This window comes from Danio rerio, chromosome 9 (genome assembly GCF_052040795.2).
Source record: "Danio rerio strain M-AB ecotype USA chromosome 9, GRCz13ab, whole genome shotgun sequence".
In the NCBI taxonomy this organism is placed as follows: domain Eukaryota; kingdom Metazoa; phylum Chordata; class Actinopteri; order Cypriniformes; family Danionidae; genus Danio; species Danio rerio.
Genome location: NC_141029.1, coordinates 47,857,501 through 47,883,937, shown reverse-complemented (window position 1 = coordinate 47,883,937; position 26,437 = coordinate 47,857,501). Strand labels below are relative to the sequence as shown.

Sequence of the window (26,437 nt, the reverse complement as noted above, 5' to 3'; positions counted from 1 at the left end):
GTGTATTGACAGGTTGACAGCGACACAATCTGGAATGAAGTTCACTCATCGAGTGCTGCTCGTCTGGCTGTGGGTTCAGTGGTGGATCTGGTGTTTAAAGTGGCATCAGGAGAGCTGAGGGTGGGACTAACAGTTTATGTTAACCTGTTTCTAAGTTTATTCTTAGATATTTGGGACTGATATTTGGGATAGATATTCTTATAGTGAATTAATCCTGATTAATATATATATATATATATATATATATATATATATATATATATATATATATATATATATATATATCTTTTTTTTTTAATCCTCTTCCGTAGTTTATTCTGAAACTTAAATCCCAGAGTTTTCCAACTAAAATAAGGTCTGCAGCTTTTCCAGAAGTCTCAGGTTTCAAAAGCCCATGAGAAATGTGGATGCCAGGCATAACCATAGTTTTTAAATAAAAAATGTACCAGTGTAAACAAAGCTTTTAGAAGTTTAAGTTACCCATGCATCCTCTAAACTTCCTGGATGAGACCCAAATGATACAATCTACTTTTTAAGAGGACCTATTATGTCTCTTTTTTTACAAAATTTAAAATAAATGTCTGATGTACCTAGAAAGTGTATGTGAAGTTTTAGCAAAAAAAAAAATTAAATAAATAAAATATTACGGATACTTTTTATAACTCTTTGAAACCGCCTCTCTTAGGCTTTGATCCAAATTGTGCAGTTTTGGTGACTGTCGCTTTAAATTAAAATGAGATTGTGCTTCAGCCCTCTTATCGAAAGAAGGGAGACCTACAAATGCCTATGACACAACTATGAATAATAGTTAATTAACTAATGTTAAATAGTTAAATAAATAGAACTTAAAAAGTATTAATTAATTAATTTTTACTGTTAGTGGTTGGCTATATTCACACCCTGCTGCCACACAACTGTGTTTAAACACCTTATTAAAGTGATTTTTGCCTAATAGGTTCTTTTTAAAACACTGACATTCCTAAGCGTAACCTAACCCTGAGCGAGCTGCCGCCCTCCCGAAATCACAGCATAACACTGAACTGCAGCTATCATCGCTTTCATAACCCAGAAAAACACAATACACCCACTGTACATCATCCAGTGTCACCAGCTGCAAACTACACTCTCTTTCTGGATAAAATAATCATGTCCTCTGGAGTGAAGGAAGATGATAAAATCAGCTGCTGTCTGAACTGACTGAAAAAGATTAAACCAAAAATGAGAGTGTGCTGTTAATTTACTCATTAGCCTTTTCATTTCATTTCCATGCATCTATATTTAAGCGCATTTTAGATAAGCAGTGGATATTGCTTTAGTTATCTAGTTTTGTATTATTTTTAGTCATTTGGGATGCAGTGACACGCAGTCAAACACTTTGCCAAACAGATCCACTACTTCTGACGCCCATAAATTATCATAAAAGTTATTGTGCTGCAGGAATTAGGAGGTTTCCTGAAAGTGCAGCCGACGTGTAGAGAGGGGTTTGCGTCTTTAATAATCTATCACAGTTTGCGTTCATTGAAAAGTAAGAATGATTAATAAATCCATATGAAACAGTCTCTTTAAATTGATGTTGCGTCTTCGGTTTCGGGCTCAGGCGCACTTTGCGCTCACACTACAAGCGCACCGCGCCAAAACCCAATTGAACCATGCTCAGACACACCTTGTTTTGGACCCCATGAGTAAAACGGTTATTAAATCACACAGAATTAAGTTTTTTTCAAAATGTAAAAATGTCGATTGTTTCCTGTGAAGGCTGGGAGACACAAGATAAAAATTATTGCGTCTATGGGAAGTCCTCATAAAGGGTGCGTGTGTGTGTATTTTTGTGAAATATCAATAAACAAATTTGTCTAATGCCATGGGTCTATCATGGGTATTATCACAAGGAGAAGGTGACTTTGGAGGACATTACCCATGTCCTAATTTTTGAAAGTGCTTATAAATCATATAGAGTTGAAATCAGAATTATTAGCCCCCGTTTGATTTTTATTTCCTTTATTTAAAAATATTTCCCAAATGATGTTTAACAGAGCAATGAGATTTTCACATTATGTCTGATAATATTTTTTCTTCTGGAGAAAGTCTTATTTGTTTTATTGCAGCTAGAATAAAAGCAGTTATTGATTTTTTAAAAACCATTTTTGGGACAAAATTATTAGCCCCTTTAAGCTAATTTTTTTTCGATCTACAGAACAAACCATCATTATACAATAACTTGGCTAATTACCCTAACCTGCCTAGTTCATCTTATTAACCTAGTTAAGCCTTTTAATGTCACTTAAAGCTGTATAGAAGTGTCTTGAAAAATATCAAGTAAAATATTATTTACTGTCATCATGGCAAAGATGAAATAAATCTGTTATTAGAAATAAGTTTTTAAAACTATTATGCTTAGAAATGTGCTTAAACAATCTTCCCTCCATTAAACAGAAATTGGGGGAAAAAAGAGACAGGGACGCTAATAATTCACGGGGGCTAATAATTCTGACTTCAACTGTATAATTAGTTTTATTTATTTATTTTTGTAAAAATGTACATAGTTTCCTGAGTTGTGTTTTTAGGTATAGGATAATGGTAGGGCAATAGAAAATGCAATTTGCACAACATTAAAACAATGGAAACCTATGAAATGCCACCTCAATTCACAAAAACAAAATTTTTTTGTGTGTGTGTGTTTGTGTGTTGACAGAACGGTTTTGCTGTTGTGCGGCCTCCAGGACATCACGCTGAAGAAAGCACTCCCATGTACGTACTCGCCGTATCTCTGTGATCTCCAAACAAACTCCCCTCACACACACACACACACACACACACACACACACTGAGGATCATAAATCAGCGTTTTACACACAAATGAGTTCCAGCACTGCAGTGGACAGCCTGGCCAGCACAGCAGGGCTTCAGTACAGTAACGCAGCACAGTAGGCCAGTCTGATCTGCGCACTCACCCACAGCCAGACGGGGATGTAAATGTATTTTTCAGGAGTAAGGTAGACTTTGGGATGCATTTTCAGCGTCCAGCAATGAAAGGGGATTCCTGTAGCTTGGATGTAGAGTCTTGGCATTCATTCTAGGACCCTGTATTAAACAGATTCAAGTAATTATTGTATGACAAAATATGAGAGAATTTTGTTTTCTTTTCTTTTTAATTAACAACAGTATATAAAAAATAAATAAAAAACAATATGATATCACATATCAACTCAACTACTCCCCACCCCATCCCCTCCTGTCTCTTTAGAATGGGGTGTCTATAAATGGAAGATCAGTGCAAACCCAAACGCCAGAAATCATTAAATAAAATACAGCAATCAGGAGTGAGAGACCAAAAAATAGTACAGAGTAAGTTATTCATGCATTCCGACTACTGGTTTGCAGCTGGAAGGGCATCCACTGCATAAAAAATATGCAAGAGCAGTTGGCGGTTCATTCTGCTGTGGCGACCCCTGATAAATCGAGGACTAGGCCGAATTAAAGTGAATGAAGCCATTCATTCTTGGACCCAATCATTGTTTTGTGCAATAGACAATAATTTCTCTTTAATGTATGTTACTTTTTTAGTTATGAGGAACTACAGATCAGTTCTTTTTTCTGTTGTGAGTTTTTACACACAGCCTTGTTGCCATGATTTTCTATTAAGGTTTAGGTTAGGGTTTTTGGATCTCTATTCAGCTTTCAAGTGAAAAACAAATACTTGAAATTGTCTATTTATCTGTCAAAGACAAGACATCCTTTTTTAATGTTTTCCTAAGCCAGCCTTCCTATTCATCCACCCATCCATCCATCCATCCATCCACCCATCCACCCATCCATCCATCGTTCCATCCATCCATCCATCCATCCATCTTTCTATTGTTCTATCCATCCATCGTTTCATCCATCCATCCATCCATCCATCGCTCCATCCATCCATTTTTCTGCTATTTCATTTATCCATCCATGCATCCTTCCATCATTCAGTCTATCTGTCCATCCATTCCATCATTCTTTCCATCCTTTACATCCATCCCTTTTATCCATCCATCCATTCATAGATTGTTATGTTATTCTGTACATTCCTTTTTTCGTCTGTTTGTCTATGCATCCATCCATACATCCATCCATCCACATATTGTTCTGTAATTCTGTCCATCCATCCATCCATCCATCCATCCATTTATCTATTGTTCTATCCATCCATTGTTCTATCCATCCATCGCTCCATCCATTTATCCATCCATCCATCCATCCATCCATCCATCCATCCATCGCTCCATCCGTCCACTTTTCTGCTATTTCATTTATTCATCCATGCATCCTTCCATCATTCAGTCCATCCATTCCGTTATTCTTTCCATCCCTTACATCCATCCCTTCCATCCATCCATCCATCCATAGATTATGTTATTCTGTCCATTCCTTTTTTCGTCTGTTTGTTTATGCATCCATCCATCCACATATTGTTCTGTAATTCTGTTTGTCCATCCATACATCCATCCACATATTGTTCTGTTATTCTGTCTGTCCCTCCATCCATCCATCCATCCATCCATCCATCCTTTCCTTAAAAAATATATAGTAATCACTAAAAAAATTCAAGGCTTTAAACCATGGTAACAAATTTGAAAAAAAAAAAAAACATTAATTCAACATCAACTCTGCCAACCTTTCCCCTGATTAAATCCTAAAACTCTTGAAGAAAAACTTTTCATCATTTATTTTATAAGATTTTAATGCTCTACTTTTTCCTTTATCCCTAATCTGGAAGCATTTTCTTGTATGTTTCTGACTGTACACAGTGTTCTCAGCATTCAAGCAACTTGGATGCATTGCTATTTATCTTAAAGCTTGATGGTTTATCCAAATGAATGTCAGGGATGGTTAACAGGGGACTAAATTCCCTGTAATTGCTGCGTTGTGCTGCTCTTAGAGTCTCCTCCCATCCATATTCCTCATTACGGAAAGGTTAAAGTAAACGACTGCTCCTCAAGTCTCCATGCTGAAAGGTTAAATAAAAGGATTGTTCCATCAATGCTGTGCTTTGGCTCATGCGCTCTGATGTCAAGCCAGGACGCAGTGGGTGAATTGTGTCATTAGCCAAATGAGAACATCCATCAGGCCAGGAGGTCCAATTCACAAACGGCCCTCCACGCAAGATCACACACCAGCCGACTCTCACACTCTGCTTACTTTAGAATCCTTCTATTGCTTTTTTAACTGTGCGCACATATACAGAGAACAAGATGCTACAAGAAAGGGACACTTCACTGCAAAATTTAAATCATTAGTAATTATTTGCCCATACTTCACTTGTTCCAAACTTGTTTGAGTGTCTTTTTTTCTGTTGAACACAAAGGAAGATATACTGAAGAATGTTGGAAAGCAGCAACCATTGACTTTCATTGCATGTTTTTGTTTGTGGTTGTTGTTGTTTTATCATGGAATTCAATTGCTGCTCCTTTGCAACAATCTTCGGAATATCTTGTTTTGTGTTCAGCAAAGGAAATTATTTCCTCAATTTTTTGTATCACTTGAGTCGAAGTAAACTGTGAGAACATTTTCATTTTTTGGGGAATGAACTATTCCTTTAACTTAAAGCAGTGGTCTCAAACTCACTTCCTGGAGGGCCACAGTTCTGCGCAGTTTAGCTTTAACCACCTCTAACATACACCTGCTTATCAGTCTCTAATAGTCTCGAACACCTTAATTATTTGGATCAGCTGTGTTTGATTAGGTTGGAGCAAAACTGTACAGAGCTGCGACCCTATAGGATTGGAGTTTGAGACCTATGGGTTACAGGATCACCTCTTTTTTTTTCTTAGTCAAGGGCGTCCGCAGGGTTTTAAAATGTTTTAAATGTGTTCAATTTCAAAAACTAAATGTTATAAAAGTCTTAAATTCACTGAAGTAGGGTGTTTTTAGTTCTTAAATCATTTTAAACTGGTCTTAATTTTTCAAATTTTCACTGACCCCTCTATTCACCAACAATCCATCTCAATAAAACTTTTAACAAACTCTGTTTTTTAGCTCTGTTAACCAATTTGGTTTAATTATCTTCCCTACAATAACATTTGTTTAAAAGTTCTCCATGAATATATCTATCTGGTAAGGACACTGATCTGGACAGTAGCTCATTAGTTTATTATATAGTGTTTAAATATTTCCTTCATTTTTTTAATAATAATAATAATAATAACAATATTCAATTCAATTTAATTCGTTTATTGTCATGTGCACAGTAAGGAAACACGTTTCCCTGTACAATGAAATTCTTACTTTGTCGCCCACAGTGAAGTCATACACATAACACACATCATGCACAACATAGACGTATATAAACATACACCTAAGTGATGGAAGTATAATTATGAAATGTGTGTGTATATGTGAATGTAAATCATGTATAATATTAATTGTGGAGTAATGTAAACAGGTGTAAACAAGTTATGCAAAAAAAGTGCCTAGTGCAATTGGCTTAGCAGTTGTATGCATTAATAGTGGAAACTGGCATTGGAACTGTTTATGTCCACTTGTTATCTGTTTAAAAGTCTGATAGCTGATGGGGAAGAAAGAGATCTTGAGTATAATAACAACAATAATAACAGCAATAATACTAATTATAATAATAGTTGTTAATATTAGAGTAATTTTTGAAGGATCATGTGACTCTGAAGACTCGTGTAATGAAGCTGAAGAAGTGCATATAAGTAGACTTTGCTTGTTTTTATGCTTTATCTGAAATATTTTGCTCAGATATATATATGTATTTTTTTTATTATTCAATGAGTACAAATCTTTTCCACCCGCCATTATATGTCTAAAATAGAATTCATAATGTTCTTAAAAAGTCTTAAAATTGACTTTGTGAAACCTGCAGAAAACCTTTTAGTCTTAACACTTTTGCAACTACTCCATATTTTAACAATAGAAAAAAAAACTCATGTACATCTATCTCTTATATCTCTTATATACAAGTTAAGGTAAAATGTGCAATAGTGTGGTAAAAAAAAAACTAATTTAAAGGAATAGTTCACCCCAAAAAATGGCATTTTACTCGCTAATTACTCTCTTTAGAGTGTTTCCTAACCCCACAAAAGGAGATATTTTGAAGAATGATGTAACCATTCACTTCCATAGTAGGAAAAACAAATACTGTGGAATATCTTCTTTTGTGTTCAACAGAAGAAAGAAACTCATACAGGTTTTAAAGGAAGTAATGTATAAGTAAATTATGAGAGTTTGATTTTTAAGTGAACTATTCCTTTAAAGTGAATAATACTTTGGCATCCGCTGACTCTAACACTGGTTTTGTGCTTGTTAACAATAAATATAAATGCTATAAATTTTCATGTAATAGAGAAAAAGAACACAAAAAAAAAAAACTGAAAAATACTCAATTGAAAAAATACAAACGGAAAAATCATCAGGGATATATTAAGTAATGCAACTGGAGATAGTAAATCTTCATCAACCACTTATATCACAACAGCTTAAGATGTGTGGACATTGTGGTTGATATTCCTGCTTTCTGCTTTTGTTTTTGACACAATCAACAGGGGATTTTGCTATTTCAACTCGGTCGCCATCGCAGCCAAACTCCTGCAGCAGAGACTCAACGTCAGCAAGATTCTCATCGTGGACTGGGTAAGTTCACGCTCGAGCACTTTATATGTCTTTTACTTTATTACATGAAATTATGTAATCTTCATAAGTGTGCTTTTCACTGTGCTGCTAGAGTCAAAGGATTGAATTGCACAAATAATAATCATTTTCAACAAGTCCCAACTTTTTGCTGGGGGAAAAAAAGAATTTTCAATGAATGGTCAGTGGACTGTTTGGTTAGTTAGTTAGTTAGTTAGTTAGTTAGTTAGTTAGTTAGTTAGTTAGTTAGTTAGTTAGTTAGTTAGTTAGTTAGTTAGTTAGTTAGTTATTTTTAAACATAACCAGTCACGTCACAATTTGTTTCCTGTTTAATAAATTACATTTATTTTGTTCAATAATGATATTTGGATTTGCTTTATAACAATACTATTTAATGTTATTATGAGTAGCACTAATCCTGTTTTCGTATTTATAATGATATAATAAATAAATAAATAAATATTCATAATAAATACACAAAAATAAATATTTAATCTTAATAAATACATGTAAATAAATAGTTATAAATAAATATTAATAAATTTACTACCTGGTACTGTTTAAAAAAGGAATTAATTCTAAATGCTAATGTTGTATTTTTTTGTTTTTGTTTCATTTAAATATACAAAAATATAAACACTTTCTTTTGAGATATATATATATATATATATATATATATATATATATATATATATATATATATATATATATATATAATGTTTTGTTTTCTTATATTTTGTGTTTTTAAAAAAGACGTAATGTTGTTTAATATACAGTATAATATTAATATTTATTTACATTGTATTTTAATGTTGTATTTTTGTTTTATGTAAATATATCTAAATATTAACATTTCATTTTGACATTGTATGTATTTTTGTTATTTTTTATATTTTGTGTTTTTAAAGATATGTAATGTTTTAATTTTGAGCAATATCACATGAGTAGCAGTGCATTATGGCTGTATATCGGCACCAGTGGGAGGTGTTCGTTGACTTGAGTCCGCATGCCAAGTGCCTTAGTATCCCACCAGTGACAATATAGAACCACATCGCACTGCATCGAGAGTGATATTGCGTTTATGCAACAGTTTGACAGCATAAATGTGTATATAAAAAAGAAAATCAAACACAGAAAGTCTCAAAAACCCTTTTGTATGAGGAACTACTTTCTTCCACCGTTCATACACATCTGCAGCTGACGTCAGAACAGCAGAAACAATTGCTACTTCACCAACGTCACTTTAGAGCTAGTGTTTGAATGATTCTCTAGCGTAATGTCTTAAGTGATGACAAAACAGGTGATTTTGCTCACATCTTAAGATTATAAGGCGGAACAGCATGAAATGCCATCAGTCTGGAGTTTACAATAATTAACATTGAAAAAGCCAGAACATGCGAACGCTACCAGATTGCTATGGTATAAACATAGCACAACTACAACCACATGCCCACCTAAAAATGCTTCAAAAATACATTATGTTGTCCAACAGCTGTAATATTTGTCAAACTGTAGTCCTCTGCTTGACACTCTTGTGGGCGGAGTAATACACAAGGGTGAAGAGGCTGTATGAGTGCTGATGAATACAGCTATTAACAGTATTCAGAACAGAATAGGGAATTGAAAAAAATAAGAATAAACAAACAAATAATATAGTGTTTTTTACTGTAAACATCAAGTCTAATCATATTTGTTGAAATGTAGAAATTTAGGTAAGGGATGCATTCTATATTCTCGATGCGTTTTTGTTTTGCATTCATCCAAATGAATGGCCAATTTGTGCGTGTTTTGCTTACTTAATGAAACAAGTCCCTTTAAAATAAAGCGCACAGTACATTCTGGTTAAAATAAGTGGTTTTTGAAATCATTGTAAATAAATTGATAATTTATAATTGATTATTCAGGGATTTAAAATAATGTCATTATAAAAACACATTTTATTATTAAAAAAACAACAACAACAGTATGAAAATAGTTAAATAAAACCAATAAAGTAGTTTGTGGTATGTGGAACAGTCTCGGACTCATCCGTGTCCAGCGGTGTCCTGAAATGGGTCGACACGCACAGGAAGCCGGGTGGCGTCGGGACAGACCTCTGCTGGGGTCATTAGGGTTTCTGGATGCCTCTTAAAATGCCTTTCATTTCCTCCTGTCTGTCACACGGCTCTTCTGACGGACCTGCTGGACACGGACAAGCTGATGAGCGTGACATGAAAAGAAATGAACAAAGCAATACAGCGCTCTTAAAAGCGACTCTCCTGCATCATAGACTGCTCAGAATAGATGTTTACACACTTTTTATTTCAATGCGAACACACCAGAGTGACGAAATGTCTTTCACAGCATCTGATTTTCACATTGCTTAAAGCACTAGAGGCAAAAAAAAAATGTGCCGTTTTAGATTTTACCCTTTTCATAGTGTTTTCTTTTTTTCAGTCTAATGAAAATGTACATAACACACTTTTAAGTTTTTTTTTTCTATCGCTTTTTATCAGTTTGTAGATAGCTTTATGCGAATTAGCGCATATTTAATTGGCATGTAATGCAAAAAACACAGTAGCGTTTTTCAAACCTTGACTAAAATGTATGTATATTATTAAAGAACGTTTCCTCAAAATGATTAACAGAGGGTGATTATATATATTTTTTATTGACAATATTTTTAAATTATGTGCAATAATAAAAAGAAAACGCCTACCCTAAATAACCTTTGTAAAAACCGTGACTTCATTATGACAATAAAACAAGATTTTTGATCCTGACTGCATCCAATTGATTGATTTCTGTGCTAGATTTATACAAATAAGTGCTTTCTTAATTGCCTTAATAAAACATAGCATTTTAGAAAACATGTAATGCTAAAAACACAGTTTTTTAATGAGCCTGTAAATTAGATTTTGGCCTTTAGCCTTTTAGTGTTTTATTTGTTAGTCAAATGTAAGTAAAACAGCCATGACACACCAAAGTGTTTCTTTTATCAGTTTTTTATCAGTTTGAAGATGTCAGTATTAGTTTGACTCTAATATATGCATATAATTAAAGATCGTTTTCTCAAAATTATTTACTGAGGGTGATCCTGACTGCATCCAATTTTTAGATTTCTGTGCTAGAAATTTATGAAATTAGCGCATATTTAATTGCTTTATTAAAAACAAAGCATTTTAGACATTTATCAATTTTATTATGTGCCTGTCAGTTTTTATATTTCGGTCTTTTTGGCTTTTCATCAAGTGTTTTTTTTTTTTTTTTCAGTCAAATGTAATGAAAGCATCCATGACACGTTTACATGTTTCTTCTATTGCTTTTTTATCAGTTTTTATAAGGGGTTGATATCTCAAAATATTTTTTCTCTCTCCTGCACTGGTCTAACAGGGTTGTGCTTATTCTCTTAAGGCAAGGCAAGGCACATTTTATACACAGTGGCAATTCAAAAATTATGTTATGGGTTAAGTTATGGGTGTGTTTTGAGCATAACATGCATTAAACCAATCAGAGACTCATCTCCCATTCCCTTTAAGAGTCAGTTGAGTCATGCCATGGCGTATTTGCTATTTACATGACAGACTTTGTTAGTGGAAAAATTGAGCGCTTCACTAGCGAGAAAACAGTTAAACAAACCATCTGCAGCACAAGGATAAAGAAGGATAAAGAACAAGCCTTCTCTATTCGGCCTTTCTCTTTTTATCTTTCGTGGATAAGGAAACTTCTAAGTTCAGTCTTAATTTCCAGCAAACGAATAAATGAACAATAATAACAAAGTGAGGTCAAAAAACTGAGTTATATCCAAACACACATGCTATGCCCCATATGGTCCAAAATCTGACAGGTGGACAAATCTAAACTTGTTTCAATAAAACAAATATAAATATGCATATAATAAATAATACAGCTAATAATAATAGCATTATACAAAAGATCGCTGAGACGAAGAAGCCATGGAGGCAGTGGTTTTTATATTTATATAGTAAATAATAATTTTTGTAATGTTTAATCCTTTAATTATTTTTTATTTGTAAAGATGTTTGCATATTGCTCTACATCCTGCGTGTTTTATGCAATGTGCAAGCGAGGTGCACAACTGACTTGCTCTGCGCTGGACATTAGACCTGCTTTCTGGTCAATTGCGCAGTCTATTTTATTTCTTCAAAATAGCAACGTACCAACAATGCGCCTTAACACAGCTCTTTTCTAGACCAGCACACCAATGAGTTTACAAAGTGGTGCAAATGGATTTGCTTATTAAACAACATGGCACAAACGGGAAAATAGCAACACGTTGCGGCAAACACGTCTTGCGCCTTATTGCTCTGGGTATTTGATAGGGCCCCTTATTCTCAGAAGCATTTTTTTCTTCTGCGCTGAACCATAAATTTATCATACACTTCAGCAGCACCCATTAAAACCTTGACTCCAATATAGCAATTAAAAAACAAAACAAGAAATTTGATCCTGACTTCATCCAATTTTTAGACTCACGTGCTAGATATTTATGCAAGTTAGCACATATTTAATTGCCTTAATACAATCATAGCATTTTAGAAAACATGTAATGCAAAAAAACTATTTTTTTTCATGTGCCACAATTTTTTGGTTTGGCCTTTTTACCTTTTCATAAAAGGCATTTTCATTTTTTTTTTCCCAGTCAAATGTAAAGAAAACGTCCAAAACACTTTTACTTATTTCTTCTATTGCTTTTTATCCATTTGTAGATATCAGTATGTATTTTTCATACCTTTACTCTAATTTTAGCAATTCATACAATGAAACAAGAACTTTGATGCTGACTTCATCCAATGTTCATATGTCCGTGCTAGATGAATAAGCAAATCAGTGCATATTTAATTGTCATATTAAAACACAGCATTTTTTTAAAACGTGCAATGAAAAGAAAAAAAAAGATTCTCCTCACCTGCAGTGTCTTGTCTTAAACAGATATTGTAATTTGCCAACGAAAGGACAAAAAAGAACAAAAGGATAGCATCTGAATTATATGTACTGTGCTTTAGGATGTTCATCATGGAAATGGGACGCAGCAGGCCTTTTACAGTGACCCCAATGTGCTGTATCTGTCTCTCCATCGCTATGATGATGGAAACTTCTTCCCTGGCAGCGGAGCTCCTGATGAGGTGTGTTTTTAGCAGTTTTTATACATAATACAATTCAACAGTTTAGTCTACACAAATATCAGATTTTTGATCAGTTTCTTTTGTCAATGTGTTGCTTACAATTATTTATCATTAGCCACAAACCAAAATGAGATACTTAGAATAGTTTTTTGGGGTCCCACTTAATAGTAGGTGTCCCTAACTGCTACAGTAAGTACTTCTATCAAAAAGTAAATACAATGTACTTAATGTGTTCATAATCCATTGTAGAACATTTCTGATCCTCTTGAAAGGTGGGATATGGGTAGGGTTAGGGACAGGTTTGGTGGTATGGATAGGTTTGACGGCTGTTCAGCTGTAAGGGACGGTCAACAGTGTAATTATAAATGTAATTACTGAAGTTAATTACTGATGTGGCTACATGCAGGTATATAATCAATCATAAGTGCAATGTAAAAACATTTATTTGAACAATAAGTACATTGTAATAAATGATTAATTTCAGTGTAAGCACGTACTGTATTAGTTAAGGCCACCTAATAAAAAGTGGAAACTCTTTTGGTGTGCTTTACACTCAGCCTTAGTATGCTTTTAGCATTCAGTCTACATAAATATCAGGTTTTTGATAATTTGTTTCATTACTGTATTGCTTACAATTATTTATCATTATCCACAAACCAAAGTAACATACATAAAATAGTTTTTTGGGTCTCACTTAATATTAGGTTGCCCTAATTACTATATATGTGCATTAAAAATGTACTTACTGTGTTCGTATTGTATCTTAGAACGCTTCTGGTGCTCTTGTGGTGGGATGCGGGTAGGGTTAGGGCCAGGTTTGATGGGGTGCTCAACAGTGTAATTATAAATGCAGTAAACTACAGATGTGACTACATGCAGGTATTTAATCAATCATAACATGTATTTGAACAATAAGTACATGATAAGAAATGATTAATTTTAGTGTAAGTTCTTCGTGGGACCTCTTTTTGTGTGTTTGTGTGTTGCATATTTTACATTTAGCCTTATTATCAGGTGATTTTAATAGAAAATATTTCTAATAAAATAAAAATTGCTTTTAATAGTCTTTTAAATGTCACCGTCCCACATGTAAAATATTTAGTCTAACCCTAAACAAATGTTGACAAACTATTTACATCGTATGCAAATATCACATGACTCGTTCCAGAATTATGCTTACAACAATTAGTAACAAGTGGTTCTGTTACTAACTATAGTTTCACTTGTTGTTTTCTTCACCATACCACAGTTTGACAATAAAAGAGTTGACATTTTTTCACCATTTTGTGCTTGAGCTAACCCAAAATAAACACATTCTAACTAACCTTTTTTTTCTCAGACCGTTAAATCTCACTGTATATTGTGAATATTCAGTATATCACATATCAACCTGACAGTTGCTCATGTTTTCCTCTTATTCGACTCCAAGTTCTCTAATCTCTAGTCATAATTAATGCTGATGGTCTTTAATCCTGTAAATCAACTCCTGCCTGTGAACTAATAAGGGGATTGAAATTTAATTGACTCTCTAGTAGCCCTAAATTCTGGTATTAGTCAGAGTGCATTTGGCTTTGGCATAAAACCTCATTACAGTTTTGCTCTGGTCATAATTGTTGGGATTTGTCCTTTATTGCCTCTGTGACATCAGCTTTAATTTAGCGGTCTCGCTGTGGAAACACGATTCATTAAAGCGGCTCATCTGCTCCAGTTGAATGTCTGATTTGGTTTGAACTGTATTTTTGATTGTCTACAGGTGGGCATTGGTCCAGGTGTGGGCTTTAATGTCAACATGGCCTTCACTGGAGGTCTGGAGCCACCAATGGGGGATGCAGATTATCTGGCAGCATTCAGGTAATACTGTTACGCATTTGTACCCATTACACCAAAACAAGGAGGATAGTCTTTAAATGTAGCTTAGCATCTTAAATGATCATCTGGAATGAGCTTTGTCTTTTAGATTATATGATTGTCATATTTACACTGTATAATATACACTTGCAATTCTGAGTGTGCCTTACACAGGTGAGTGGGCTTGACAAACCACCTGTAGAAGAAACACTCTTTTATATCTCCGACACTTTAACTGACCACTTTCACACAATTGCACCAGAAATTTTCTTAAAATCACTCTTATCGCTATAAAAACATTGTGCATTTCTGAGTGTGCCTCACACAAGTGAGTGAGCTTGACAAGCCACCTGTACGACACTCTCTTTCATCTCTCTGACACTTTGAATGACCACTTTTGCACAATTGCACCAGACACTTTCTTAAAATCACTCCATATGTCTATAAAATCATTGTGCATTTCAGAGTGTGCCTCACACAGGTGAGTGGGCTTGACAAACCACCTGTAGAAAACACAGTCTTTTATCTCTCTGACACTTTAACCAACCTTTTTTCGCACAAGTGCACCTGATACTTTCTTAAAATCACTCTGTATCTCTATAAAAACATTGTGCCTTTCTGAGTGTGCCTCACACAGGTGAGTGAGCTTCACAAACCACCTGTACGGCACACTCTTTCATCTTTCTGATGATTTGACCAACCACTTTTGCACAATTGCACCAGACACTTTTTAAGATCACCCCATATCTCTGTAAAACATTTTGCATTTATGAGTGTGCCTCACACAGGTGAGTGGGCTTGACAAACCACCTGTAGAAAACACAGTCTTTCATCTCTGTCACTTTACCCACCTTTTTCACACAACTGCACCAAACACTTTCTTAAAATCACTCCATATGTCTATAAAAGCATTGTGCATTTCAGAGTGTGCCTCACACAGGTGAGTGGGCTTGACAAACCACCTGTAGAAATGGTTGGTGTTTGATAAGTAAGGGACGTTAAAGGATTTTAATGGAGGCAAAGAACCACACGATGCATAATGGAGTGCATTAAAATCCTTCTTTCTTTTTTTTTCCTTTTAACTTTAATTTCTTTTTTATATTATTAATAAAATTGTTAATTTTCATTAAATCATGTATTATCATCATTATTGTTTTTTTTATTTTTGTGATTTATTTATTAAGATTTATTTTATTTGTTTTGTTTTGTTAGTATTTTTTGTTGTTGTTTGCTTAAAGTGTAGTGCTTCATGGGGGCTGCATTTTGGATTTGCATATATATTGCAGGGTTTTAGTAAAGTTTCTCAGAATTGATTCAGTTTGGGAAATGGCACCATACTGATGAAGGACACAGTAGACACTTGTAACTAATGCACAGATATACAGTATGTATCGTACTGTTTTCATTATGGACTTTTCAGTGATTTATTAATTACTCCCTCAACTCCCAGCAGCTGTTAAGTCTGAGATTTTATGTGAACACACATGTCACTGACTGAGGCCTGTTTAAGGCTGAATTTATCACAGAGTAGCGTCCTTTTATTGGACGGGCAACCCTGGTGACCTCACAGCCAACAGCAGGACTGTATTTGCCCACAGCGTGTAACTCAAAAAAAGCATGTGATGATGGAGAGCATTGGAGGAACTAACAGAAAAATATATATTCTGAAGAATGTTAGAAAAAACATCCATTGACATCCATATTAGGGCATAAAAATAGTTAATTTTAATCTTGTTTTGTGTTTAAATACATTTTAGAACGTTACTGCGAGTGAATAAAGAAGAAATGGTAATTTTGGGGTGAACTGTCTTTTTAAAAAGCAATTTCAGAGATAATCAAAGGCGCTGTTTCAAGACATATTTAGATGCCTGTGTTGCCTACAGTTCACTTTTTAGATGAAACCTCATAAGTGGGCAGTTCGAAACAGTCTAGACAGGAAGCAGCTTGATTCAGTTCACATTCTGTCTCAGGTAAATTCATAATTATTTTAAATTTGCACAATTGCGGTAATATAAAAAGAATTAAATATTGAATGATCATATATATATATATATATATATATATATATATATATATATATATATATATATATATATATATATATGCATGTGCAAAAATATATATATATATGGAGTAAAACAGCATATTATCAAAACAAACAAGTTGCTCTTCATTTGTATAAAGTTGAAGGATTATTTGTTGCATTGTCAGACATGCCCACATGTGTCTCCAGCAGTCGCCGTCACTTGCATAGCCTGAAGTCGCTTTTTCGGATGTTTGGATTTGATCGTGCTTATTTCTTCTACTTATACCTTGGACTTTCTTGTAATTGTGTTTTAGTCAGTCACTAATAAAAAAATGCCTTCTTTCATTCACCCGTTACTTTTTTGATATTTTGAAGAATGCTGGAAACCGATTGCCATTGATTTCCATTCAATATCTTCCATAATGGGTGTTCCCACCTTGAGGTTCCTTTGGTAATTTTTAATGATGATGTTCACAGTAAATGAGTTTCCTTGAACGCTGAAAATAAACATTGTGAAGGTAAAACACTAAACATAGATGGATTCCATACATAAAATACTGAATTCTTGTGTATTTTTTAGATTGACTACCCTTTTGTTATGTTTGGGGCTGTTTGAGCCCCATTGACTTCCATTATAGCCACATGTTTGCAGAGCATGACACCAAGTAATCAGGCATTCTTTATTGTTGGTGGTTTTCCCTGTTGGGAAATCTTCATTTGAATTAGATTTAACAGATTTCAAAGACATTATTTTTGAATTAATTAGTTATTATTATCATTGTGCCTTTTGTTGTGTAATTAAAAAACATATTTTTAAATATATTTTACTTAAATTAATTTAAATGGCCACCATATTCTAACAAATATGTTATTTTAGTATTTAACCAAAATAAAAACCTCATAAATATTAAAAAAGCGCTTGAGCGTGAGTAAAAAATAGGTTAATTTTGATTGAACTATATCTTTAACTAACACCCATATGACAGCCTAACAGTGTGAAAAGCCCCAAGCAAAGCTGCGTTTTCACAGGGATTTCCACGAACTGGTGTTTGGGAATTGGTGGCAGAACCGGGGTCTTGTAACAATTTGTATAAGCGCTTCTCATCCATTGAACTGTCCCTTTTGTCTGTAGCAGGGGCTGATGGGAGTCTTTGATGGGGAGCCAGTAAAGCTGAGGTCCATTAGCATTGGTGTTAGAGGCTATTAATAACCGCTTCCCTCATGGCCCGATTCGAGACGCTCTTTGAAGACGGGCCTCCATGCCCAACGTGTTCAGGCTGCTTCGCCAGGTACACGGCTAAAATATGGCCATGATACGACAGGATAGTCTTTGCTCATCCCTGTTTTTCTCAAACCCACCACCTCTTTCTCTTTGACCCAATCGGCCTGCTCTCCGTCTGTCTGTCTGTTGTCGTAAATCTCTTCCCAACACGTCTTCGATAAATTCGCTTCAGCCTCTCCTCACGCAGGGTGTAAGTGATGCCAGCTGAGCCTGACCCTTCTGTGTTGATGACCTCAGATATCTCCTCTGCATCAGCACCTGGGTGAAGATGCTCCATTGAGTTGGAAAAATTGGGAAGGTTTTGTAGTTTGATGTGGAGGATGGCGCTGCGCAATATATTAGGTTAGGGTGTCGTCATAATTACTTTACACTAGCACTAACTTTGTAACTGTCTAAAAGTCATTAATGGGCATTCCCACCTTGAAAATGCTTGGGTAATGTTTATGATGATGTTTACTAACAGCGAATGAGTTTCCTTGAACGCTGAATATAAACATTGTGAAGATAAAACACTAAATATTGATGGATTCCATACATAAAATGCTAAATTCTTGTGTATTGTTGAGATTGACTACCCTTTCGTTATGTTTGGGGCTGTTTTTGCCCCATTGACTTTCATCATAACCACATTGTTTGATTGCAGAGCATGACACCAAATAATTAGGCATTCTTCCCTGTTGGGAAGAGGTTGAATTTGCATTTTTTGCTGTTGATCAATAGTTGGCTGCGTTAACCCTTTAGATAGACATGTGCAAACAATGTTAAGGCTTTTACATGGAGTAAAACAGCAGATTATCAAAAACAAGTTAACAAAGGTTGCTCTTTATTTGCACAAAGTTGAAGGATTCTCAACTTTGTTGCAACATCAGACATGCCAACATCTATCACCAGCTGTTGCTTGCATAGCCTGAAGTACTCTCCATTGAAATGAACGGTCACTTTGTTGCTGTGTGTTGCTCGTTGTGTGAATGGAGCTTAACCCTCCGGGGTCTGGGGTGATTTTGGGGCCCTCGGGATGTTTGGATATGCTCTGACATTTGTGCTTATTTCTTCTACTTTGGACTATCATGTAATTATGTTTTAATCATTGCAAACTCCCATGCTTCTTAAAAGTTTTTAAATATCAAGGCCTGGAAAGTACTGAAAAACAAACATTTGTCCTTGAAAGTGCTTGAATTAAATTTGGGGAATAATGTTTATGGTGTTACTTCAACAATTGCAATTTGCTGCTGTCAAAAACAGAATGAATAAACAGAAATTCTTAATTGAAAAATCTTGCATTTAAATCTTGTACAGTAACAACGACAAATAATGCACACTTAATCAAAATCTGTGAAATTACATTTGATCATTATCGGTATTAAATTCAACACATTTTATTAAAGTTTTTTAAATGACTGCTTAAAACCATCTAAATTTTGGAAAATTACTCATGCATTTTAAATGTAAATATTAAGTGAAATGCTGGAACATGAGTTACAAAGGTGTTGATTTCAAATTAATGGCGTTCATGAAAGAGTGGGAATATATATATATATATATATATATATATATATATATATATATATATATATATATATATATATATATATATATATATATATAGTTGAAGTCAGAATTATTCGCCCCCTGTTTATTTTTCCCCCAATTTCTGTTTAACGGAGAGATTTTTTAACACATTTCTAATCATGATAGTTTTAATAACTCATTTCTAATAACTGATTTATTTTATCTTTGCTATGATGACAGTAAATAATATTTGACTAGATATTTTTAAGACACTTATATACAGCTTAAAGTGGCTTTTAAAGGCTTAATAACTAGGTTAATTAGGTTAACTAGGCAGGTTAGGGTAATTAGGCAAGTTATTGTATAATGATGGTTTGTTCTGTAGACTATCGGGAAAAAATATATCTTAAAGGGGCTAATAATTTTGTCCTTAAAATTGTGTTAAAAAATTATAAACTGCTTTTATTCAAGCCAAAATAAAACAAATAAGACTTTCTCCAGAAGAAAAAATATTATCAGCCATACTGTGAAAATTTCCTTGCTCTGTTAAACATCATTTGGGAAATATTTAAAAAAGAAAAAATAATTCAGAGGGGTGCTAGTAATTCTGACTTCAATTGTATATAAATATAGCCAGTGGTACCTATGCTTTAATTTAATCAGATTGCATGCAAGTCTGCGCTTGATTCATTTCGAGTCAAAGAAAGTTGCAAGTGTTCATGTAACAGCAGCGATTGCAGCAGTTCTGTATCCAGCCATGACCTTCAGCAATGAGATGTGCCTCTCTTTTTCTCTTGTTTTCTGTCATCAGCTGCTCGGCACAAACGTTTCTCAGCATTTGATTGAATGATCCCTCAAGACTGAAGAGGGCAAGCACAACACTTCATAAATTCCAGTCTAATGCCTTCCTGCTCACGCCATCCATTCTGTCTTTCTTCTTGTTATTTTTTCTTGTTGCTTTAGTGGCTAATTCGTATGAATTCGTACAATATAATTCGTACAATTTAGTACGATTTGCTTTACGAATAATTTGTTCAAATTTAGCCACGCTTCCTTTTTAAAATCGTATATTTTTTTAAGACTGAACTGAACGAATTCGTACAAATTAGCCACCAAACTGACAAAACGTAAAATACTTACGTTTCCTCGTGAGATCAGGCTGTTTTTTTTTTCTCTGTTTTGTTTCTTTTCCTTTCTTAATGTCAAGAATTAAGAATTATATTTATTTTTGTTCTGCTGTACTTTCTTGCGTTTAGTTTTTTTTTATTGCTTATTCGTTTTGTTTTGTCTTTATTACTGATAATTTTTTTATGTTCCTTTCATATCTTTTGTTTGTTTTTGTTAGTTTTTTTTATCTTGTTTGATATCTTTGTTTTTTGTTTGTTTTTTTTAACTTAGTTTTGGTGTTTTGTTTTGTTCCTTCAGTTTATTTATTATTTTTATTGTTTTTTTGTTTGTTCCAGTGATATCTGTCTTGTTTGTTAGGTTTTTTTTTTTTTTTTGTTTCTTTGGTCATTTTTAATTACTTCTATTTTACTTTTGATTGTTTATTCTTTATTTTCAACTGTTTTTTAGTCTTTTGTCTTTTTTCTCATTTTTGTTTTTCTATCCTTTAATTAAATATTTTTTTCTTTAATTAGTTTTTAATTGTTTTAGTTAGTGGTACAGGTGAATTAGGTAGGCTAAATTGTCCATATGAATAAAGAAATGAATGAATGTTTTGTATAACTTTTGTTTGTTCCTGCTTTTACTCTGTGTTTTGTTTTCACCCTTTCTTGTTTCACTTATCACTTTCCCTTTTTCTTGCATGCCTCTTTCTTGTTCACCCTTGTCTTTTGTCCTTCTCTCTCTCTCTCTCTCTTTCTTTCTTTTTTTTCTCCTACCGTCTCTCCCTCCGCTCGCCGTGTTTCCTCCTCAGCAATGTTTTGTAGGCCTCTCGAGACAATGCATGCCTTACGGGCAGCACCTTCTTATTTAGACCCAGCCAGTGCCACGTTGCATTTGCAGGGGATCAACTCTAGGATGAAGAAAGGAGGGAGAAAAAAGATAAGAAAATTGGCTCTAATGAAACCCAGAAGCCCAGGCACTCTCACCATGAACTTGGAAACAGAAAGGAGAATTGAAGTTAATTCAAACCAGCTCTTTGCAATGCCAGATGACAAGGCTTTGAAGTGCCCCCCTCCCCGCCGCCTTTACTCTTTGCGTTCTTTTTTTTTTTCTCTCTCTCGTTGGACGGGGGAGCGATTGGAAAAGCCTTTGAGACTGATGGATAGCCATGACTAGTGTTAACCCTTGACTTGCTGCTTTTTTCTTTCCTTTCCTTTGCTTTTTTTTTTTTTTTTGGTTTTACAAGTGCGTGATCCTTCTGCTCCAAACCGCTCTTGGCATGTTCCAGCTCTGGGATTTGGTGGACCCGTGAGGTGGGATCAGTTTTCGAGAGCCTCGTGGTTCCAGTCCATGTAATTTGTCTCAGTCCATTGCAAGGAAATTTGCACAGGCTAATACTAATTACCAGTCATAAACCTTGCCTCATCTTTCACGTCATGGTTGAGTCTTCCTCATCTGCGGATCTGTTTTTTTGGGTAGCATGGCAAACATGACAGAAAGTTTCCTTGGAAGAAGATTCAGAATTTGATGAATAGGATGCACTTTTTGACTTTATACTCTCAGAAATAAAGGTACAAGAGCTGTCACTGAGGTCGTACCTTTTGAAAAGGTATATATTTGTACTTAAAAGGTTCATATTAGTACCTTAAAGGTATATATTAGTACCTCAGTAGTTCAAGAAGTACAATTTTGCACTTTTTAAGTACTAATTTGTACCCTTGAGGTATTAATAAAGGGCCCTTAGTTACAAATGTATACTTTTTGAAAAGGAAACGCCCCAGTGACACCTCTCGTACCTTTATTTCTGAGAGTGTAAGGGCGCTTTCACACCTGTGAATCGATTCAGTTGTTCCGAAACAGAGATTACAAAAGTTACATTGTTGCTCTTTGCTCTTGGAGCGGTTCGCTTTCACACTGCAAAGTTTCTAATCGGACCAAAAGAGCTAAAACAAGTCACGTGCGAGTAAACTCTCCTTACATTGTTCAGAGTTTCAGGGTTTATTTTGCAGCGTCCCGCTCAGCTGTCAGGAGAGGTGGTGGTTTGGTGGTGATTGCACGCACGCGACGTGTTTGAGGAGAGACGCGGTGGGGAGGGGTGAGAACGGTGTGCGACGATGCCTATTTGAGGACCGGGAGGGAGACGCGAGATTACCGGGAGATCATCACTCGTTTGCGGGCATCCGGAGACTCACGAAACTTCCCGCCCTACTAATAATTCTCTCTTCATATAGCCGTAAGCCTATTACATATGCATAAAACACTGTGATATAACCAAGCTTGGATCGGATCGCTTTCTCACTGCAAACGATCCGCTCCAGGGTTCGTTTCAATCGAGCCGAGACCACGTCATTCAAGCGATCTCGGAGCGATTACTTTGGCGCGGAACAGAGCGCGATTGCCCTGTTCACATATGCCAAACGAACCGCGCTAACTGGGCAAACGAGATACGTTCCGAAACAAAAGTCTAGGTGTGAAAGCACCCTAAGATTCAACATTGTCCAAGACGATATTCAAAGGCTTCTTGATATACAGTATTTATAACAAAGCTTCTTTTTTAAAATCGGTTTTATTAGCTAAGCAGAAGTGGTTTCTTAAATTAATGTTATTTCAGAGGTTTTGAGTATTGAATGTTCCGCGCGAACATTGAGTAATTGACAACAGGCCATTGAATTATTAGAAAATTAATGTACACTTAAGGAAGTAACGTGGCAGAAGATTGCTCTGCTAGAAGTTTAAAGCAAAGGGATTCTCTATATCAGTAAACACTGTTTTGGGATTCCCTCAAATAGCCCTTTGTTTTCTTTCTACGTTTTAGAACACACTGCTAACAGAAGTACTGCAATCATTTGCAAGTGATGCAGAAAGCCTTGTTTTATTAATATAATTTTAACATTGATATATGTGTAAAGGTATCAAAACCAAACAAGTAGCATCAATAAATTGATTCTGCAGTATCAGTGTTTCCATCCCTGTTCCATAAGTGTTGTTTGTTGATTGCTAGAATAAGGCACAAGTTATGAAGACTCCACCATTCATTTGCATTTCAATAGATACACACAAAAGTGTGTTTCTGCTTACACTCAAAAAAAAGGGGGATTTACAGATTGGTATTGGCAATTATGTTTGGGACATCTGCCTTTTTATGCACATGCGCTTTAATGACATCCTCCTCTAAATCTGTAGAATTTAATATGGAGTTGGCCTACTCATTTCAGCTATAACAACTTCAGCTCTCGGTTATGTGAATGTGTGCCCAGTTTTCTTTGTAAAGTCTGATGTTGTATGAGAAGGGCCTGCCTCACAGTCTCCATTTGAATTCATCTCAAAAATGTTCATTTAGGTTTAGATCTGGACTATGGGCAGGCCACTTAAGTTCCTTTAGACCAAACTTGCTCATCCATTGTTTTATGTATCTTGCGTTGTGCAGTGGTGCGGAGTCAGGTTAGGACATGAAAAGGCCATCCCCAAACTGTTACCAAAAATGTTGGATGCATGAAACTGTCCAAAAAATTCTCTTGGTTTGCTGAAGCATTATGAGTTTCTTTTATTTTTTACACCACTGCATTCAAAGCTTTGCATTGCACTTATTCATGTAAGGCTTGGATGCAGCTATTCAGGCATGAAAACCCATTCCACGAAGCTCACACTGTTCTTGATCTAATCTGAAGGCCTCCTGAAGTTTGAGGGTCTGTGGCTATTGACTCAGAAAGAGAAGAAAGTAGAATGTTGTCGACTTCTGAGCATTTTGAGATTTTACATGTCCTTCCACTTGGCTTGCTGAGTAGCTGTTGTTTCTAATTGCTATTACTTTAGTATAATACCAATAAGAGTAAAACTTGGAATATTTAGTGCTGAGGAAATTTCATGAATGGGTTCATCTTTGACTGTACCACTCCGTTTGTAATAATTTATTAACTGAAGTCATCTTAAAGCACCATTGGAAGTTTGCAGAGACAGCCCTAAGGATCCTGTCAAAGTCTCTTTCAATAACTTGAACATTATACCACTAGTTTCCATGGATGTTAAAGATTATTTGTGAAATCATTAATTCCAATAAAGAACCTTTATCCATGTTGCAATTTCAGTCATCTAAAATTAAGTTCTGGCTTCATAAAATCAATCTCAGAAACTGCTACTATTTTCAAAATCAACAAATAAATGTGGTCAATTAGTCTTAAAAACTAGGCTGAATCTGTCAATGGCGACTGGAGCTTCTAATTCATTGACATTTGTCGATTGGCTCTGTTATTTGGAAGGCATATTGTGAATTGCTCCTTCTCCCAGTCATATGTAAATGTGAATGGACTGACTTTGTACATCTTAAGTTCTTGGTCCCGGTCTACTAGTGGAGAACCACTGGTGTGGAGAAGTGGTGGTTGGGGTTTGTCTTTATGCCATGAAAGGAAGACCATGAGTGGTTTCCTGAGTGTTTGTGTGTGAGATGGAACGAGTAAGCATTTGTGGCATTGTAGATCCAAGACCTACTGTAGATCCTGTGCGTTCATGCCAAGCTTCACTGTCTTTCCCAACAATCCCAACAGAAGGACGATAAAGACCTTCTCACGCTCTGCAGCATCCTTTTGCTGAGACTCGAAGGCTGTTTTACACTTACTTTGACTGTTTTGAAACAGTTTGACAAATTGCAGACCATTGTGGAGAACATGTAAATTGAACTTTGTTTATTTGTCTCCTCCTTTTGCTTGTTTGTTCTGCCTTTTAGTTACTTTCATTTGCTTTTGTTTCATCCTTCATTTCAGCTGTCATTTCTTTCATGTCTCTGTTTATCGCTGTGGCTTTTGTTTGTTTGTGTCATTCATCAATTGGCATTCCTTTCTTCAAGTTAATCTTGATTGCTCTCAAACAAATTCACAGAATATTGGTTCATTCAGTTGTCCATACATCACAATATATGATAATTCAGGGGTGTCCAAAATCGATGCTGGAGGGCCGGTGTCTTGCATATTTTAGTTCCAGCCCCAATTATCCACACCTGAATCAGCTGATCAATCTCTTTCTAGGTATAATAGAAATTTCCAGGGTGGTGTGTTAAAGGAAGTTGGAGCTAAACTATGCAGGACACTGGCTCTCCTGGACCGATTATGGACACCCCTGTGATCATTAAATATGCAATTTAATTATGCTTCTTTTTTATTTAAAATATGTGATATATACTTTTATCACTTTTATCACTTTTATATATACATTTGTCATTTAATGTAATAATATTTGATATACTGTATGAAACAATCTTGTTAGTTAATATCAGAACAGAATGGTTGGATAATGGATTAAAAAACTTAATATAAGGATATGTGTTCAAATTCCAAGATACTATTTAGCTGTCATTAAAAATCTTCATTTTGCTAATATGATTTAATGTAGACTCCAATATAGTGTCATCTTAGACACACTTTTTGTTTTAAGTTATTATTTTAAAAATATTTCTCAAGGTCTGTTTTACATTTTCACAGCATTCTCTATAATATTTGTTTCTTCTGGCGAATGTTTTAATTCTTTTAGTTTGGCTGGAACAAAAAAGTTGTTTTCACATTTTTCAAAACCATTGTGAGGTCTATATTATCCCTTTTAAATATATATATTTTTATGACATCGGCTACAGAACAAACCATTGTTGTTCTATGACTTACAAATTAAATGAACTTCCATAGTTTACCTAGATAAGCACTAAATCGCACTTTAAGATGAACAGTATCTTGTAAGATAATAATATTAAAATAATATGTTCTGTCATCATGGCAAAGACTATTAAATAAATAAATGAGTTATTAAAACTGTTTAAAAATGTTTAGTAAAAAAATCTCTTGATTAAACAGCTAAGTTAAAATTAAACAGGAGGACTTAATAGAGTTAGACACAATAGAGTTGAATAACTTGAGTCAAAATTGCTGGAGTTGA

At 34.8% G+C, this 26,437-nt stretch overlaps 1 protein-coding gene across 8 annotated transcripts in view; it reads left to right on the top strand.

The window, feature by feature from the left end:
* Positions 1–26,437, top strand: part of hdac4 (histone deacetylase 4) — a 399,635-nt gene that overhangs the window by 331,974 nt on the left and 41,224 nt on the right. For all 8 annotated transcript variants that reach the window (XR_015498934.1, XR_015498933.1, XR_015498936.1 and 5 more), the window contains 5 exon segments: positions 13–120; positions 2,693–2,748; positions 7,539–7,626; positions 12,630–12,749; positions 14,503–14,600. Coding sequence is in view for 4 of the 8 variants with exons in the window: in XM_087266974.1 (XP_087123100.1) it covers positions 13–120; positions 2,693–2,748; positions 7,539–7,626; positions 12,630–12,749; positions 14,503–14,600 (470 nt within the window). In the remaining 4 variants the exon portion in view is untranslated.